The following is an 18,723-nucleotide window of genomic DNA, read 5'->3' on the forward strand; positions in this document are numbered from 1 at the left end:
TCTTCATATCTAGAAATAAAATTAAGTAAAATGCCCATTTTGCTTTTGAGATGCTACAATTAGATTGCATTTCAGAACAATGGATGAATTAGCTTTAGACTTTCAGTGCGCTATTCAGCTTCATTTGCAATATGTACGTAGTCCTGAAATTGTACATTTGGTTAGATGGATTTGTGATGTTCATGAGAATTCAGCCATAATCAAAATCTTAGTTTGCAAGATCTCCTGGTGCCTGAGAAGGGGATACATTACACAGGATGACACACAGCGACTCACATCAAGAATCTTCCAGGCCAAACTCTTGGTCTGTGTTGAGTCAGGTGCACTCAGCTACATTGGAAGGTGATAGAAGTACAAGTGACCACATTGGCCTTGGTATTTCCAGGCTAGGAAGGCAGGGGAGATTGTCTGGGTTCCAGCTGCTATTTGCTAACAAGCTGCTGGACGTAACCGTGCACGGGGGCCAGGCAAAGGCAGCGATAGGCTGGGCTTTGATGGGTTCCATGGTTCCTGATCTCGCAAGTGCTCTTTCAAAGAGCCAGCACAGGCACGATGGGCCGAATGGCCCCCTTCTGTGCTGTAAGATTCTACATGGTGTCATGGGAAGGTACTGAGTGAAAACAGGTGCTTTCCCATAACAATAAAGGAAAACAGTAGGGAAAGGAGCAAGGTGATCAAGAGTCACTGTAACTAGCTCTTACACATACCTTGCGACCAGTCATTGAACAACATAGCCACATGCCCAGCAGCACATTATTAACCCACTATCTTCATGGGAGATACCACTATCTTAATGAGAGATATATAGTACATGCTGCAGGGTGACCATAGAGAAGGCAAGCAAATGAGGGGATTAAAAACTTTTAGAAGATTGTTAAAGGCAGTCAAATGCATCCCAGTTTGTAGCCAGTCATAAAGTATTTAAGCTGTATCTATTTTCTGTAAAATACACAAATGTGTTCCTTGAGAGCCAATCCTGGAGGGTGAAGGACATGATGAGTTGCCTGCTATAGTGAATGTAGCACCTAATACAGACCAGAAGAACTGGAAGCCAAGTTAACGCTATAGCTGAGATGCTTACATGAGGTTTGGAGTTTACCAATATTGACCTTCTAACCTCCGTAGAGAGACAACAAACCATTCCGATTTAGAATCTTGGCTGCAAGCATCACGTAGTTGGTTTGTATCAGGAGACAGTACATCCGAGAGGAGATTCATAATAAAATGCAGCCTATTTGTATGTGGATTGTAGCGGGTGCTTTTTCTGATTGCCTTTTCCCCTTCTACCATAGGGAGCTCCAGGAGATCCCGGCATCTCAATCATTGGACCCCGTGGCCCTCCTGTAAGTCCTACCCTCTTTTATTGATTCCTTGTTCGCTGTGTGTTCGTTTATGACGTGTTGGAACAGGAAATGCTGGAATATCTACCAGTGCAGCTGTTGAATATTATTTAGCAGTAATGTAAACACAAGCAGTGTCTTCTAGGTGTAAGCGATACCACTAGTCTCTCATTGCATTCTATTGTTGTAAATATTGTTTTATTTTACTTAGTCAATGGCTGTAACATAGGGTATTTGAGTAAGCATAATTTTTCTTGGTAATCTATGCAGTATAAAAGGTTTCAGTATAATCAAGGTGCCCTAATGGCTTGACAGAGACAGCAAACTATAATTGACTTTAACATCCCTTTAAAACATCTTTAATTATTTTTTGCTGATGACTTTCTTAAAGGAAATGACTTGCATATTGAGGGAGGGTGCAACATACAACAGATAATAGGTACTTGAGGATGTTTCCCTGGTCTTGTCCATTGTGCTCCCTTCACTGCTGGCATCAATTAACTCCAATTTCTCTGATTTGTGTCGATCATTCAGTTCAAACAGAAATAATGAAGTAGTCAACAAAAATACAAGACGTTAAAATGGTGTTTCTTCAGGATAGAGCAATTTATTCCACATGTGGTAACGGGTTCGTTCACCAGGTCAAGTCTTCAACAGCCTCAAGTTAGCTAAACAACTCATCAGATGAGACTTACATCAATTACTCCTACATCTTGGGTCTTTAAAATTATGAAAGGGCAGATGTAGAGAAGATGTTTCCACTTGCGGGTGAGACCAGAACTAGGGGCCATAAATATAAGATGGTCACTAATAAATCCAGTCGGGAATTCAGGAGAAACTTCTTTACCCAGAGAGTGGTGAGAATGTGGAACTCGCTACCACAGGGAGTGGTTGAGGTGAATAGCAGAGATACATTTAAAGGGAAGCTAGATAAACACACGAGGGAGAAAGGAATAGAAGGATATGCTGATGGGGTGAGATGAAGAGCGGTGGGAGGAGGCTCGTGTGGAGCATAAACACCGGCACGGACCAGTTGGGCCGAATGGCCTGTTTCTGTGCTGTAAATACTGTGTAATACTGTGTAAAAATATCTTCGGTCAGATAACGACTCTGATTCACATGCATTAGCATTTCTCTTACCAAAATGGAACAAGTTTTGCTGTGCTACGTTCAGTTGCTTTTATTTAAAACAGCGCCGACTCTATTGCTGATTTTGGGTGGCAGATACATGGGTGAAGTGCTAACCAGTTGTTGTACTGACATACTGTGCATCCTGAAAACCAGGAACAAAGCAACCTCTGGTCGTGTGTCAAGCCTCTTCTTGCACTACAGTGTGTTGACTGTGGTATGTTGGCCAGAGTTTTAGCACTGATGCAATACATGGACTAAGGGGTTAAACTGTTTCAGAATGGAGTTCAATGAGATTGACTGCTTCTGAGCTTTGCAATGCTAGCCAAGCTGTGCACTAAACTTCTGAATTCTAGGGATTCAAATGCCTCCACAGCCTTGCCCCCTCCCTATCTCTGTAACCTCCTCCCAGCCCTACAACCCCCCGAGATCTCTGCGCCCCTCCAATTCTGGCCTCTTGCGCACTCCCGATTTTAATCGCTCCACCATTGGCGGCTGTGCCTTCAGCTGCCTCGGCCCTAAGCTCTGGAATTCCCTCCCTAAACCTCTCTGCCTTTCTACCTCTCTCTCCTCCTTTAAGATGCTTCTCAAAGCCGACCTCTTTGACCAAGCTTTTAGTCACCTGTCCCACTATCTCCTTATATGGCTTGGTGTCAAATTTTGTTTGATAATGCTCCTGTGAAGTGCTTGGCACTGTATAAATGCAAGTCATTGTTGTTGATGATGTGGAAAAGGAGAAAATATTTTTCAATATGTCCTGTCAAACCTTTTTTTGATGAAACTTTCAGATATTGATGGAATTTTACATACACAATATGGACAGCAAAAAAGATGCTAAGTGGCTTGTGCCATAGTCTCCTAAAGTTATGTGTTTTTCTCTTGTGTAAATAGTTTCATTTTGGGAGCCAGAGAATTTTTAACTTGCTAACCTGATTCAGAAGAAAAAGAAAAATCATATTTCAAAAGCAACATAATTTGGGGGCATAGTTTCTTCCAATAGTTAACTGTAGCAAACAAGTAGATTCAATTATAAAGTGTTCATCGCCGCTTTATGCTGATCTATACTTATTTTGCTAAAATTAGTGGATGATGGAAAATGTAGCCTCTAGTTTTCAGATCTATACATGCACCACATCAAATGAAACCAAAATTACTGGAAACTCTTATGAAAAAGTGCAGTTACAAAAAGTTAACTTTTAAACAAATCTGAGAATGAAAGTGCTTTACGGTCATACTTAATTCACATTTGATAATACATTTACCATCTGTCGACCACTAATCAACTGTTGGACATAGAATTACATGTTCCTTGAAGTTTCCAGCTAATGACATTTGCATTACACAAAACTGTGACGCCAGATATCTTAGTGAATTTTATTGCAAAGTAAATAATTGGAAAACCCACACAATTTGAAAAGCTCTAGATTTTGTTCCTTTTTCATTAGACACACATAAGTGTGTATGCATATAGTGTGTATACATGTATAAACACACATGGGAATGGTAGCAGAGTGGTTATACCACTGGGCTAGTAATCCAGAGGTCTAGAGTAATGATCCAGAGACACGAGTTCACAATCCCACCACAGCAGCTGGGGAATTTAAAATCAGTTAATAAAATAAATCTGGATAAAAAGCTTGTATCAGTAATGGTGACCATCTAACTACTGGATAGTTGTAAAAACCCATCTGGTTCACTAATGTCCTTTCGGGAAGGAAATCTGCCGTCCTTACCCGGTCTGGCCTGCATGTGACTCCAGACCCCAGCAATGTCGTTGACTCTTAACTGCCCTCTGAAATGGCCTCGCAAGGAACTCAGTTGTACCAATGACCACTACGACAAAGTACCTTCACCACACGGACTGCAGCGGTTCAAGAAGACGGCTCACCACCACGTTCTCAAGGGCAACAGTGGATGGGCAATAAATGCCGGCCTTGCCAGTGACATGCCGTGACTCACTTCCTGTGAATTAATAAAAAATATATACACATTCCCATCAACCTTTTTCCATTATAAATTTCTATGTCCACCTTTATAATGGGACTGTCTTATGTAAACTGTGATTATGCCCCTCTGCCAGAGGTGGCACTGTGGAGCCTCAGCTCCTCCAGTAACTCCAGCACTGCGATCAACTCGAACCAAATTGTCAAAGTATTATTTAAAAATGAGAACAAGATGTATTGCTTTAGAATGGGGACTGAATTACACCTGCTTACCCTAGTCCAATTATCCCCCAACCTTTAACCCCCTTGCACCTTAGCCCGTGTGTCACATCGCAGGAGATATAAAATATGGAAATGTACATTTGAAAATGAATGATCATAGTGCTTTTTAAGAGCTTTTTAAAGTCCTATTTAATGTAGTAGTAGATCTTACCTTGGAAGCTTAATTGAAAATAAAGGAGTGACAGGGTCAAGCAATAAAAAGGTAAAATTATCTTTACAAAAATAGTGAATGTTGTCATGTGATTTTTATTCTAAAGTGTTTTGTTGGTTAAAATGTCTAGGGGGCAGAAATTCGGTCGCGCCCCCTTTGGGGTGCAGTAGCGCCCCGGAAAAGTTAGCATCCCGCGCCCAAAATTCAATGGTAGCACCCCAAGAAGGAGGCGGGGCACTACTGGAAGCGCTACCCCCCCCACTTGTGGCACTCCCAGGGAATATCGCAGTGCCACTTATTAAACGGGAGGGGCCTTGCGCAGCGGGGGCAGGTGCTGGCAGGCGGTCAGCAAAAAAAAAGGCCACCCGGCACCGCCCCTTCAAATATTGCCGCCACGGCCGCACGTACCCCCCCTCCCCCCCCCGACCCTGTAGGACATAGCGTCCGGCGGTAGGTCAGGGGGCGCGACTGAAGTTTGCAAGCGGGGAGCTGCGCACGCCGATGACGTCATTGCCAGAGGCGCAGCACTGCGGGGTACTAACGGTTGCCGTCGCCGCTAACCTCCCACTGAATTCCTCGGGAGGCATTAGCGGCGCCACGCCCGGGCGCGCGCTAACGGGAAGTGCAAAGCAAACGAATTTTGCCCCTAGGTTTTTCCAAATTGTTCAAATTTGGATCAACTCAGTTAACCTCGTGCCTGGATGTACAACAATTCACATTTATTTTTGCCCATATTTGTGAGATCATAATGTGTAAATTGGCTGTGCGATTGAGCACACCTTATGATGAACAAACGATTTGTGACCAAGTGCATTCCCTTCTCCTTGAGGCAGCAGACAAGTAGAGGTCTGCTTCTCTTCGATCTGTAGTTGGGGTTCCTTAAATCCATGGAGCTCGGTGAATATTGCTGTGCCTTTAAAGGAGCTGCTAAGAGTGGACATGTCAATGTGCCAGAAAAGGCATCGTCCTTTTACAGATGATAGGGAAGGATTTCATTTCTTTGATATGTTATTTCCTGTTCGAATATACCATAAAGAATTGATTTATTTGCGGCGTTTTTCACTCTCTCGTTGAGCTTAAGCCAGGGCTGCAGCAATGTGACAACATAGCTTGACCATCTGCTTTCCCAGTTAGGCATCAAAAGCGGCATGATAAACCATTGCTAATGAGGAACAGCTTGAGAACAAGTTACTTGCTCCCACATTTTACATTTAACAAATGACAAACAAATAACAAGCCCTCCAGTCTTCAAAGGAAGCTGCTTTTTTCCAGTAGCTTTAAATTGAAATGATTTTAAACTGTCTTCGGATATTGTGGCGAAGCTGGAGAGAGTTGGTTACACAGTGAATCAGTCACCTGCAGGAATCACTACTTGAAGAACATGTCTGTGATATAACATTCCATCTTTAGGGCATATTTTGAAAAGTCATTTTTAATTTTTTAATCCTATATGATTATTTGAAGTCTCTGTAAGAAACAATTGAAATTGGAGTGACTTATTCATTTAAATCCTTCAAAAGCCAGGATTAAACCTAAATTCCGCTCAGTCTCTTGTTGGACATTTTAAAAGTTGTGACAAACAGGCTACTTTTGCAAGGATTAGATTTCACACAATTCTGAACATTGTGTTGAGATTACAATACTGCAAATATAGCACTGAACATGGATTGTGAAACTGCAGTTTAACTCAATTGTGCCGTGACAGTAATGCCTAGAATCGATTTGAGGTCGATATTTTTTGGACAATAGAGAGAGCTACAAGGCTTCCCTGATTGCTCAGCTGGTCCAGACCAGCAAAGCCTGAAGCTTGATTTCTCTCAATGGTGCCGAGTTAGCCCGAGCTCAGCTGGAGTGATGACAGGATGGTACAATTGGCCTTCGTGCTCTGGGTTAGGCAGGCGAAATCAGCCAGCGCTTCTGTTTCTAATCTTAGCACTACTCACTGGAAGTGCACATACCAGTGTGAGGCCTAGATTGGACTGGGCTGTGATACTGACCCCTCCCCCCCAGCTCTGAATAGCTTGCCAACACAGACTGCCACGGACTTGGATGAGAGATATAGACGATAACTTGGGCTGGATTTTACCTGCCGAGACGAGTTGGGGCGGAACTGCTGTCTTCCAGGTTCTAGTCCCGCCCCCAGTGACACCTGACGACCTGGCGCTATTTTCCCCTGATTGGCCTTGTTAAGCCCGCCCTTCGGGCTTGCCGGCCAATTAAGGGAAAGCCGGTGTCAGATGACGTCAGTGCATGATGCTTCATCTGCTGGTTTTCTTAAAGGAACAGGCCCCATAATTTTTTGACAGATGAATTGTCAGTGTTTGACAGCATTGAGGTGCTGTCAAACACTGACCATCACTGTCCAAAGGTGAGCCCTTGCATCCAGGCTCACCAATGACTCTCTCCTTACAAGAAAACAGATGGCAGCTACATGTGAGATTGCAGAAGCCATCTGTCAATTCTCCCGATCAGATGAGGCTTCAAAGAAACATCAAATCTTGTCACCTGCAGATACATATAAACAGAATAAAAATATTTCTCACTACATTCTCTCACCTGTCATACTTACCTGTGCACCATTGCACCCTTCACACTACCTCTGCAGCTGTCATTTGCACACTTACACTGCAGCAGTCCCACAGCTCGCCTCGCTGACCCTGGCAGGGTTTCCCGCCGTTGGGAAGGCCGCATCAGCAGGCTGAAAATGGGGAAAAGCCTCTTAACTACCTGTTAACTGCCTGTTGACAGGCAGTTAATTGTCTCGTCTCCTAGCGGCGGGAAGATGATTAGAGTCCCTGCACGAGTCAGGGACCCACCTCCCAGGAAGATGGTTCGGAGGCGGGTTGGCACCCGCTCCCATTTTCCCAGCAGTCCCATCTCCAAATCCGCCTCCTCAGGGCTGGTAAAATCCAGCCCCTTGTGTTTTTCAAAAAGTTCTGTCTGAGAATAGCAAAAAGTTTGTGTACGCTTCAGGAATGTACTTTCTTTTCTTTGATCTAATGAAGGACCCATAAACATGTGTCACAGCACAAGTTACGATGATATACTCCAATCTTTGATACCTGGGTAGGTTTTCCAGTTGCCTGGATTGTTGCATGGCAGGAGCGCAGTCAAGAAATTTGTGTGAAAGCCCATGATTTTCCATCCATTGAAATGACCCTTTAATGCCTTGAAAGCGTAAAGCATTTGAGTTGCGTTGAGTTAAATGACATTTGGCAACTCGTAATATTTGTTAACTTTTGTGATACTGGGTTAAGAACATAAGAACAAAGGAAATAGGAGCAGGAGTAGGTCATACGGCCCCTCGAGCCTGCTGTGCCTGCCCTACCTCATCTCCACCTTCTTGCACTATCCCCATATCCCTTGATTCCCTTAATATCCAAAAATCTATCGACCTCTGTCTTGAATATAGGAGAGGCACCAATTTCACTCCATGAGCAGCTGGCGGGAGTTATGATTCCCAGCGATTCATAGCTTCTGTTTTTCCCTCTTCTCTTTCCTCCCTTTTAGAAGCTAAAATTGCAGCAAGCAAAAACAGTGAGGCTTCAGCACTGCTGCCTGTGTGTCGAAAGTTCGACTACTTGAACTATCTCCGTATTGTCTTTTTGTACTTCGGAGGTCAGGAATGACTATTGAAGAAATATAAATACATGAGTCTACATGAACTGAAGTAGACACACCTGTAACCAATACAGTGATGGCGAGGAGTGCTTTTGATGACAGATGCTGACCGCAATATACACGATAGTGAAAATATTTCCTTTGTACAATCCCTGGCACAATTGCTCACTTTTTCACCTGCTGCTGTATGTAGGATGGATTAGATCTAAGAGAAATAGTTTTTGCTCGTGGTTTAATACAAGTGAGTTGTGTGAATTCACTAACAAAGATAATTGTTTAGAAAACGTTACTTGAGAAGAAAAATCATAACTAGTTTAAAAAAAAAAGTTGCTTTGTACTGTACTATAATATGTAACTAGGTACAAGGTGATGAATTAGATTAATTTTTTTCCCCCAATTTTGTTTTTTTAATCTAGGGTCAGCCAGGAGCAAGAGGGTTCCCAGGATATCCGGTGTGTTGATGTTTGAGAGACCTTTTCCTTGGAATTTCACTTGTTAATCATTCAGTAATATTTTAATAGCTTGCTTACGATAACCAGATTACTTTGGCTTATTTATATAAAATAGACCAGCTTTCATGCATGAATGGCCATGCTGGGAGGAATTAATCGTATATTTATGCCGCTATTAGTCCTTCTGAGTTACAAGTACCTAAGTTATACAAGCTGCCCTTCATATATTCATACCGTTTGATCGTTACATTTATGTTGCTGTGAACTCAAGCTGCCTCACTTCACTTAAAGCTGTTTTCTTATGTTTTGGGTTCCATCCTAAGCAACTTCATTGAGCATCTACACTAAAAGCTCAGCAACAAATAGCCTTAATTAACGCTCCTGTGAAGCACCTTGGGAGGTTTGTAACTACGTTAAAGGCACTATATAAATGCAAGTTGCTGTTGTCAAAATTACCCCTTTATTAATGGACAGTGTATTGCCACACTGTGCAGGTTGTAAGCATATGAGGGCTGATTCTGCACTGCTAGCAGGGAAGAGACTCGAAGAGACTGTAGATCAGAGACAGGGCTGTTGCATCATGCTCCAGTCCACACTCCTGGCCATCGGGGCTTCCATTAAGATTGTGACTCGTAGAATCATCCCTACAATATACTGATCTTCCCTACAATATACCGATCTTCAACAACAAAACGGATCATTGTAAAACGCTGGTTTTCAAGTATGTTTGCATTTAGGAGTTTAAACGGTCAAACTGATTTTTTTAATAGTACAAGGGAATATCCGCCTTGGTAGCAGGCGTAAAGCGGCGTGCATGTATACGGTGCCTCCCTCAGAAATGTCCCAAAGCACTTCACGTGCAATGAATTAATTTGACGCGCAGTGACTGTTGTGTCATCTGGAGCAGCAGCCATTTTGTGCTTGGCAAACCGCAATGAGTTGAACGACTAGTTTTCTATTTTTGGCGACGGTGTTGAGGAGAAGAATGAAAAATCTCTTTCAGCCTTCTAAACTCAACCTTATTGGCTGAAAATTCAACCTGCAATCCAGATAGATTTGTGAAAGCTTGCTATGGATTTAACTAATAATACTTACTGGGATTGCTATGAAGTGCGCAAACTTCTTAAATGAAAACTTACAGATGTGAGACTGGACATTCTGTTGACGTATATTTTTTGACTTATCTTATCCCTGCTACAGAGCACTGTGGGAAGCAACAAGATATATGGATTATAAAAGATACTGTAATTTATAGTAAGTGTAGGCATGGTAATGTCCCCCAGATCAGCAATAGGAAGCAACAGACTAAAATATTCAAAGTAAATAGACTAATATTTGAGGATCTTAAGATCAGTGTATAAAGAGCCAGTCTTGCCATTTAAGAGTTGAATGTGAAATTCTTCCCACATTTGCGGGAGAAGGTGAGATGGTGAAAAGGTGGGTCTGAGTTCAATCAAGAAAGGATGAGCTTACTGAGCCTAATGACCTCTCCGTTCCTAAACATTCTTGTGTGTTCCTGTAATGGGGCTTCACTATTCACTCCCAACGTTCAGGTAAATAACACTCAGCATTTTTGAATTTGTGAAAGATTTGAATTCTGTGTTGGGATAAACCGTTGAGAACACTCTTCTGCCACAGAGCTGTTACCTCACTGGGTTGGATTAGGAATCCAAGTGTCACTTGCAATGCTGCCTTAATAATGAATGGTTTGCTGCATGGAAGACTGTGTACAGTTTGTAAATCTTAGCCACTTGAGGTGGAGATGGAGATATCAATGAAACACGATGCCAGTGAGCAAGGGGATTAGTGAGGTTTGGAAAAGAATATCCTAGGCATTGAGTAGGTGTAGGGGAGCTGAGACTGTGAACTGCCACACTTGAACACAACAAGCCTGTGTACACCTTGGTACATGTTGGAACAGAATCCATATATTGAAGGAAAGCCTGCATTCATTACAAAATGTTGTGACTCATTGATTTATAATTACCCATCTGAAATTTGACAGCATTTCAAGTATCTGCAACTGTGCATTTAATTTACTCACACTTTCAGTAAAGTATTAAATGAGTAGACATTGAGTGCGAGTTAAGTGCCTGAGCTTGTGTCGATCTGGGAAAAGAACAATTTAACAGTTAATATTGTGAAAAATGATTTAGCATTTAACATATTGATTTCTTGCCAGCTGTGTTTTGCTCAATTTGCCAATCTGCTTCCGTTTGTCTTTTTTTTTGGTGAATATATTGAAACAATAAAACTGAGCAGGGTTGAACGTGCTTTACACACTTCACTACCAGCTGATGGGAGCCATTTAAAACTGCATCTTAACAAACTACTGGTGACTAAACAAGTCTGTAAGGAGCATAGTTGTTTGTCTGTGTTACTAACGATTCCATTGCTGAGTTTTCATTCAACTAATGGATCATTGTCGTGTCGATGTTTAAATCTCCTGAAAACTTTTTTATGTTGAGCGTCATTTCCTATTCAAGTGATTTTTAATGTTCTGAAACAATTCATTAATATATTTATATTCATCAGTGTTTAATTTATTTTGAAGGGTCCAATAGGGTTGGATGGCAAATCTGTAAGTATTATATGTAAATTTTACATTTATTGCTGTAAGATAATATAACAATAACGTGCAAATTCCTACCAGCGCTTTGTTTGTGATGGATATACTTCAAACATCTATCGCCCATCCTTTGTTTTCACAACAGAGTGACTTGCTCAGCCATTTCAGAGGGCACTAATGGAGTGACACTGGTCTTGGACCATAGTGCAAATCGGCCGATAGTGAATTGGCAGCCTGTCTCACACTGCGCCTGTCTCACACTGCGCCTGTCTCACACTGCGCCTGTCTCACACTGCGCCTGCCTCACACTGCGCCTGCCTCACACTGCGCCTGTCTCACACTGCGCCTGTCTCACACTGCGCCTGTCTCACACTGCGCCTGTCTCACACTGCGCCTGTCTCACACTCCGCCTGTCTCACACTCCGCCTGTCTCACACTCCGCCTGTTTCACTGTTACGGCACCAGACCAATTTCACCCCCTAAGAGTCAACCTCATAGTGTGGGATGAAATCACGTGTAGGCCAGACCAGGTAGGGTGGCATAGTAGTTAAACCAGTTGGGGCTTTTGCATGTTTCTTTTTTCAGTCCCACAACTTGCTATGGTGGTATTTGAACTCATGGGGCTGGATTTTACTTACCGAGATGAGTTGTGGGCGGGACTGCTGCCTTCCGGGTTCTAGTCCCGCCCCCAGTGATGTCTGACAAACAGACGCTATTTTGCCTTGATTGGCCTTGTCAAGCCCCGCCCTGCAGGCTTGCCAGGCAATTAAGGGAAAGCCGGTGTCAGATGACGTCAGTTGATGACGCTTCATCTGCCGGTTTTCTTAAAGGCATATGCACCACACTTGTTTGACAGATGAATTGTCAGTGTTTGACAGCATTGAGGTGCTGTCAAACACTGACAATCACTGTACACAGATGAGCCCTTGCACCCAGGCTCTCCAATTACTCTCTCCTTAGGATAAAACAGATGGCAGCTGAGGTTGCAGAAGCCATCTGTCACTTCGCCCAATGAGATGAGGCTACACAAACACTTCACAGCTTGTCACCTACAGAAACATCTAACCACATTAAAAATGACTTTCCCAACATTTCCTTACCTCTGATACTCACCAGTGTTCCATTGCATCCTTCACACCACTTCTGCAGCTGTCATCTATACACCAACATAATAACAGACCCACAGCATGCCTCACTTACCCTGGTGGGGTTCCCTGACGTTGGGAAGCCCACAGCAGCAGTCGAAAAATTGGGAAAAGCCTCTTAACTGCCTGTAAACGACCTGTTAACAGGCAGTTAAGTGGCTATAATCCTCTTCCCACCGCTAGGAGTCGGTCCCTGCGCAAATCGGGGACCCAACTCCTGGGAAGATTGGTTGGAGGCGGGTTGGGAGCGGGTTCAGGGCCCGCTCCCATTCTTTTTGACTTTCCCAGCAGCCCCACCTCCAAACCCGCCTCCTCAGGGCTGGTAAAATCCAGCCCATGGTTTCTGTATTGCTAGTTCACTACCATGCCTTGATGTGGTCAAAATGCCGTCTGCTTGAAGTTCTCAGAATTTCAGTGAATGGATTTTTGACCTTACTGGTGCTCCAGTGTAAATACTCAATCCTGTGAACGTCTGAACTTTCAACTTCGGCGGGTGTGTAAAGCTTGCGGAATCAGAACGGCGCCCGTTATACGGCCGTTGATGTCAAGGAAAATCAGAGGGGATGCATAACGGGCTGTTCTGATATCGTTGAAGCTGAAGGTTCCACCAGGGGTCTGATTTGATTGAATTTAGAATTGTTTGGCTTCTTAATGGTTAGATGGGTTATTCTCCCTTTTCAAGTTTTATTTGGAGGAGGGACATCCTCAGAGAGGTTTTTAATTAAGGGTACTAGTTACTAAAAAAAAAAGGAATAGAAGGTTATTGAATTCATGAACAGTAAGCCATTGATTATGTGATTGTGGGTGTCGTCACAGATATAATATTGCATAAGCAGCCTAGCTGAGTATGTTGTTCTCGTGTTCCAGATTTAAATAGAACAAAGCAACACACATACATGCACAACACACATACATGCACAACATTTCTTTGTCTTTTTCTTCATCCAATTTTCTGAAGATGTTTAGAGTTTGCGGGGGGGGGGGGTGGTGGAGGTGGGTGGAGAAATAAATAAATTCACAAAGTAAGTAATCCACTGCAGCTTAATATTTTATTTCTGTCATTTCAGGGGAAAGCTGGTCCGAAAGGTGACATGGTAAGACTAGAAGTAAAATGTGTTTAAAAAAAATCCCAAAGTGCTGGAAATGCACATCAGGCCCATTAGCATCAGATAAAACTCTGTTTCTGATGCAGTCATTCAATGTGCATCCAACACTTATTATTTCAGGTTTACAGGCATGGCAGTTTTACTTTTTAAAAAAGAAAATGCACAGTGTGCAAGTAGAAATGGGAACATTTTCGTGCAGGTGTAAGAGATTAGACAATGTGGGCTCATCTTTGTTTTCAAATCCCTCTATGGCCTCGTCCCCTCCCTATCTCTGTAACCTCCTCCAGCGCTACAACCCCCCGAGATCTCTGCGTTCCTCCAAATCTGGCCTCTTGAGCATCCCTGATTTTAATCGCTCCACCATTGGCGGCCGTGCCTTCAGCTGCCTGGGCCCTGAGCTCTAGAATTCCCTCCCTGAACCTCTCTGCCTCACTACCTCTCTCTCTCCTTTAAGACGCTCCTTAAAACCCACCTCTTTCACCGAGCTCACCTGTCCTAATATCTCCTTATGTGGCTTGGTGTCAAATTCTGTTTGATAATCGTGCCTGTGAAGCGCCTTGGGATGTTTTACTACATTAAAGGCGCTATATAAATGCAAGTTGTTGTGGTTGAGTGCCCTGTGACTCATTTTTCAAAGCAAAACTACTTTCACCAGTTCCTTCCAAATGTTTGTGTTTGATTATAAATAACTTTCCTGCAATTCCTTCCTGCACTGTCTACAGTTCTTGCACATCTTTGTGACCATTCTACACAAGATTGTAAAAACAGTCTTTTATATTTTACAGGAGTAAAACTCTCAATCCACAAAACTGTTTATTGCAAACTCTGACTGTTGTCTGTTTTGTTTCTACTCTTGTACAGGGGTCACCTGGTCCGAAAGGTGAAAAGGTAAGCAAGCTTTCTATAGAATGTATGCAATCTGTTTAAGTTTTAAGACTACACGGACTGTGGGCAAATTCTCTAATATCATCGAACTGTTCTATTGATTTTCAAAGGGAGACTCCGGGCTTAAAGGAGAAAAGGTAAGCTGCAATTCTGAATTAAACACATATTGAACAATAAGATTTTGAGTTCTGCAAGCATATAGCTAGAAGCCATTGATTGAGGAGGGGTGGGGCCGATTAGGGACCAAAATGGAGTCTACGCAGGAAGGCAGAGGGCATGGCTGAGGTACTAAATGTGTACTTTGCATCTGTCTTCACCAAGGAAGAAGATGCTGCCACAGTCATAGTGAAAGAGGAGGTAGTTGAGATACTGGATGGGATAAAAATTGAGGAGGAGGAGGAGGTACTAGAAAGGTTGGCTGTACTTAAAGTAGATAAGTCACCAGGAGCGGATGGGATGCATCCTAGGATGCTGAGGGAAGTAAAAGTGGAAATTGCGGAGGTACTGGCCATAATCTTCCAATCCTCCTTGGATACGGGGCTGGTGCCAGAGGACTGGAGAATTACAAATGTTACACCCTTGTTCAAAAGAGGGTATAAGGATAAACCCAGCAACTACAGGCCAGTCAGTTTAACCTTGGTAGTGGGGAAGCTTTTAGAAATGATAATCCAGGACAAAATTAACAGTCACTTGGACAAGTATGGATTAATTAAGGAAAGCCAGCATGTATATTTGTTAAAGGCAACTCGTGTTTAATTAACTTGATTGAGATTTTTGATCAGATAACAGAGAGTTGATGAGGTTGGCGTACATTTGATAAAGTGCCACATAATAGGCTTGCCAGCAAAGTTGAAGCCCATGGAATAAAAGGGACAGTGGCAGCATAGATACGGAATTGTCTAAGTGACAGGGAACAGAGAGTAGTGGTGAATGGTTGTTTTTCGGACTGGAGGAAGGTATACAGTGGTGTTCCCCAGGGGGTCGGTACTAGGACCACTGCTTTTCTTGATATATATTGATGACTTAGGGGGGAAATTCAGTTGCTTTGCGCCTCCCGTTAGTGCCCTAAGAGGGCGCAACTAGCGCCCGGGCGCGGCGATGTTTGCGCCGCTCACGAAATTAACTAGGCATTTTGCGTCGGCGCTAAACACTACCGCCACGATCTCCTGCACCGGCAGATCGTGACGTCAATCGAGGGCGCAACACCCCGGTAGCGCCCCGGACCGGATATTGAGTGGCGCCCCCTGCCTTACCGCCTACCGCTAGCGACGACAGGTTGAGGGGAGCGTTTTGCAGTCGGGAAGGGACTGGGGGAGCGCTATTTAAAGGCGACCGCTTCCTGCCTTTTTTTGTTGGTGATATTTTTGCACCACGCATTCTGAGAGAGAGAGAGACTTCTGGGAGATTCAACACTGTGTGAAGGAGTTTTGGCTACTGAGCAGCACTTTGCAGGTTCATTTTGATTTGACCTTCCTTGCATTGATTGAGACTATGGGGGCTGCACTCTGAGCTCTTTCCCTGGGCCTCTTCGTTGTTCTTTCCAGCAGATTTGATGTACAGGTCTCTCCAGGCCGAGATTCAAGGCTGCAATGAGCAAGGTGTGGATGGAGAGCAAGATCGACCCTCCCCTTTAAGAACTGGCCGGCGCCAGTGTGTCTGTGTTCCATTGCTGACTGACATCACATGAGCTTCGCCAGCGCTCCGAGGTAGCGCCTCGCTCCTTGGCGTTAGCACCTTAAGAGAGGTGTGTAGCACCTGATTTAGCGCTCCAATCACCTCCAGGGGCAATAGAAGCCAAGTTTGCAGTCGGAGGCGATAATTAGCGCCAGGCGCTAAACTTTGCGTCCGGCCGATAATTGCGCCCCAAATGGGGCGATACTGAATTTCTCCCCCTTCGACTTGTGTGTACAGGGCGCTATTTCAAAATTTGCAGATGACCCAACACTTGGAAATATAGGGAACAGTGAGGAGGATAGTGATAGACTTCAGGAAGACATAGACAGGCTGGTGGAATGGGCGGGCACATGGCAGATGAAATTTAACGCAGAAAAGTGCAAAGTGATACATTTTGGTAAGAAGAACAAGGAGAGGCAATATAAACTAAAGGGTACAATTCTAAAGGGGGTGCATGAACAGAGAGACCTGGGGGTATATGTGCACAAATCGTTGAAGGTGGCAGAGCAGGTTGAGAAAGCGGTTAAAAAATCATACGGGATCCTGGGCTTCATAAATAGAGGCATAGAGCAGGATTTTATCAATGGAGGCGAGTAGGAGGCGGGACTCCCACTTTTGGGGTTGTAGTCCCGCCTCCATCGAGTTGTGACCAACCCACTCGATTTTCACTTGATTGACCTTGTTGAGCCCACCCAGCGGGCTCAGCAGGCCAATTCTTCTTCTTAGGCAGTCCCTCGGAACTGAGGATGACTTGCTTCCACACTAAAAATGAGTTCTCAGTTGACTGATGAGTCCAATGCGGGACCTACAGTCTCTGTCACAGGTGGGGCAGACGGTGGTTGAAGGGGCGGGTGGGTGGGGTGCTTGGGTTGACGTGCGCTGCTTGCGCTTGGCTTCCACTTGCTCCCGGCGAAGAGACTTGAGGTGTTCGGCGCCTTCCCGGATGCTTCTCCTCCACTTTGTGCGGTCTTGGGCCAGGGATTCCCAGGTGTCGGTGGGGATGTTGCACTTTTTCAAGGAAGCTTTGAGGGTGTCCTTGAAGCGTTTCCTCTGCCCACCTGGGGCTCTCTTGCCGTGCCGGAGCTCCGAGTAGAGCGCTTGTTTTGGGAGTCTCGTATCGGGCATGCGGACAATGTGACCCATCCATCGGAGCTGATTGAGCGTGGTCAGCGCTTCGATGCTGGGGATGTTGGCCTGAGCAAGAACACTGACGTTGGTGCGTCTATCCTGCCAATGGATTTGCAGGATCTTGCGGAGGCAGCGTTGGTGGTACCTCTCCAGTGCTTTGAGGTGCCTGCTGTACATGGTCCATGTCTCTGAGGCATACAGCAGGGTAGGTATCACTGCTGCCCTGTAGACTATGAGCTTAGTGCCGGGTTTGAGGTCCTGGTCTTCAAACACTCTCTTCCTCAGGCGACCGAAGGCTGCACTGGCACACTGAAGGCGGTGTTGGACTTCATCGTCGACGTCTGCCCTTGTTGACAGTAGGCTCCCGAGGTATGGAAAGTACTACCTGTTAACAGGCAGTTAATTGGCACTAATCCCCTTCCCGCCTCGGGGAGGCGGGTCCCAGCACAGGTCGGGTACCCGCCTCCTGGGAAACGGGCATGGAGGCGTGTTGGGGGCGGGATGGGTTCGTGCCCCCCGATTTTGTGATTTTAACACCCCACATGCCTCCATTCCCGCCTCCACGGCCCTGGGAAATTCTAGCCCATAGAGTACAGAAGTAAGGAAGTTATGATGAACCTGTATAAAACACTGGTTCGGCCTCAAATGGAGCATTATGCCCAATTCTGGGCACAACAATTCAGGAAGGATATGAAGGCCTTAGAGAGGGTGCAGAAAAGATTTACAAGAATGGTTCCAGGGATGAGGGACTTCAGTTGCGTGGATAGACTGGAGAAGCTGGGGTTGTTCTCCTTAGAGCAGAGAAGGTTGAGAGGAGATTTGATAGAGGTGTTCAAAATCATGAGGGGTCTAGACAGAGTAGATAGAGAGAAACTGTTCCCATTGGCGGAAGGGTCGAGAACCAGAGGACACAGATTTAAGGTGATTGGCAGAAAAACCAAAGGCGACATGAGGAAAAACTTTTTTATGCAGCGAGTGGTTATGATCTGGAATGCACTGCCTGAAAGGGCGGTGGAGGCAGACTCAATCACGGCTTTCAAAAGGGAATTAGATAAGTACCTGAAAGAAAAAAAATTGCAGGGCTACGGGGAAAGGGCGGGGGAGTGGGACTAGCTGAACTGCTCTTGCAGAGAGCCGGCACGGGCTCGACGGGCCGAATGGCCTCCTGTACTGTAACCATTCTATGATTAATACAGATTAGTGTTATAGAATTACAGGTTCTTCAGTGATAATAGCTCGAGTGAGTGTAGAAACTAATGATGCTCCCCTCACCCACCCAATAGTGTAACAGTAATTCAG

The 18,723-nt window shown here is 44.5% G+C and overlaps 1 protein-coding gene across 22 annotated transcripts in view; it reads left to right on the top strand.

Moving 5' to 3' along the window:
• Positions 1-18,723, top strand: part of col13a1 (collagen, type XIII, alpha 1) — a 137,815-nt gene that overhangs the window by 10,928 nt on the left and 108,164 nt on the right. For 21 of the 22 annotated variants that reach the window (XR_015074218.1, XR_015074219.1, XR_015074221.1 and 18 more), the window contains exons 4-9: positions 1,293-1,343; positions 8,882-8,917; positions 11,472-11,498; positions 13,699-13,725; positions 14,599-14,625; positions 14,733-14,759. Coding sequence is in view for 19 of the 22 variants with exons in the window: in XM_085970712.1 (XP_085826838.1) it covers positions 1,293-1,343; positions 8,882-8,917; positions 11,472-11,498; positions 13,699-13,725; positions 14,599-14,625; positions 14,733-14,759 (195 nt within the window). In the remaining 3 variants the exon portion in view is untranslated. The remainder of the gene's footprint in view (positions 1-1,292; positions 1,344-8,881; positions 8,918-11,471; positions 11,499-13,698; positions 13,726-14,598; positions 14,626-14,732; positions 14,760-18,723) is intronic. The other variant, XM_085970726.1, reaches the window with a different exon arrangement.

This window comes from Somniosus microcephalus, chromosome 29, assembly GCF_052327205.1.
Source record: "Somniosus microcephalus isolate GS21.2 chromosome 29, FLI_Smic_1.0, whole genome shotgun sequence".
Classification (NCBI taxonomy): Eukaryota; Metazoa; Chordata; class Chondrichthyes; order Squaliformes; family Somniosidae; genus Somniosus; species Somniosus microcephalus.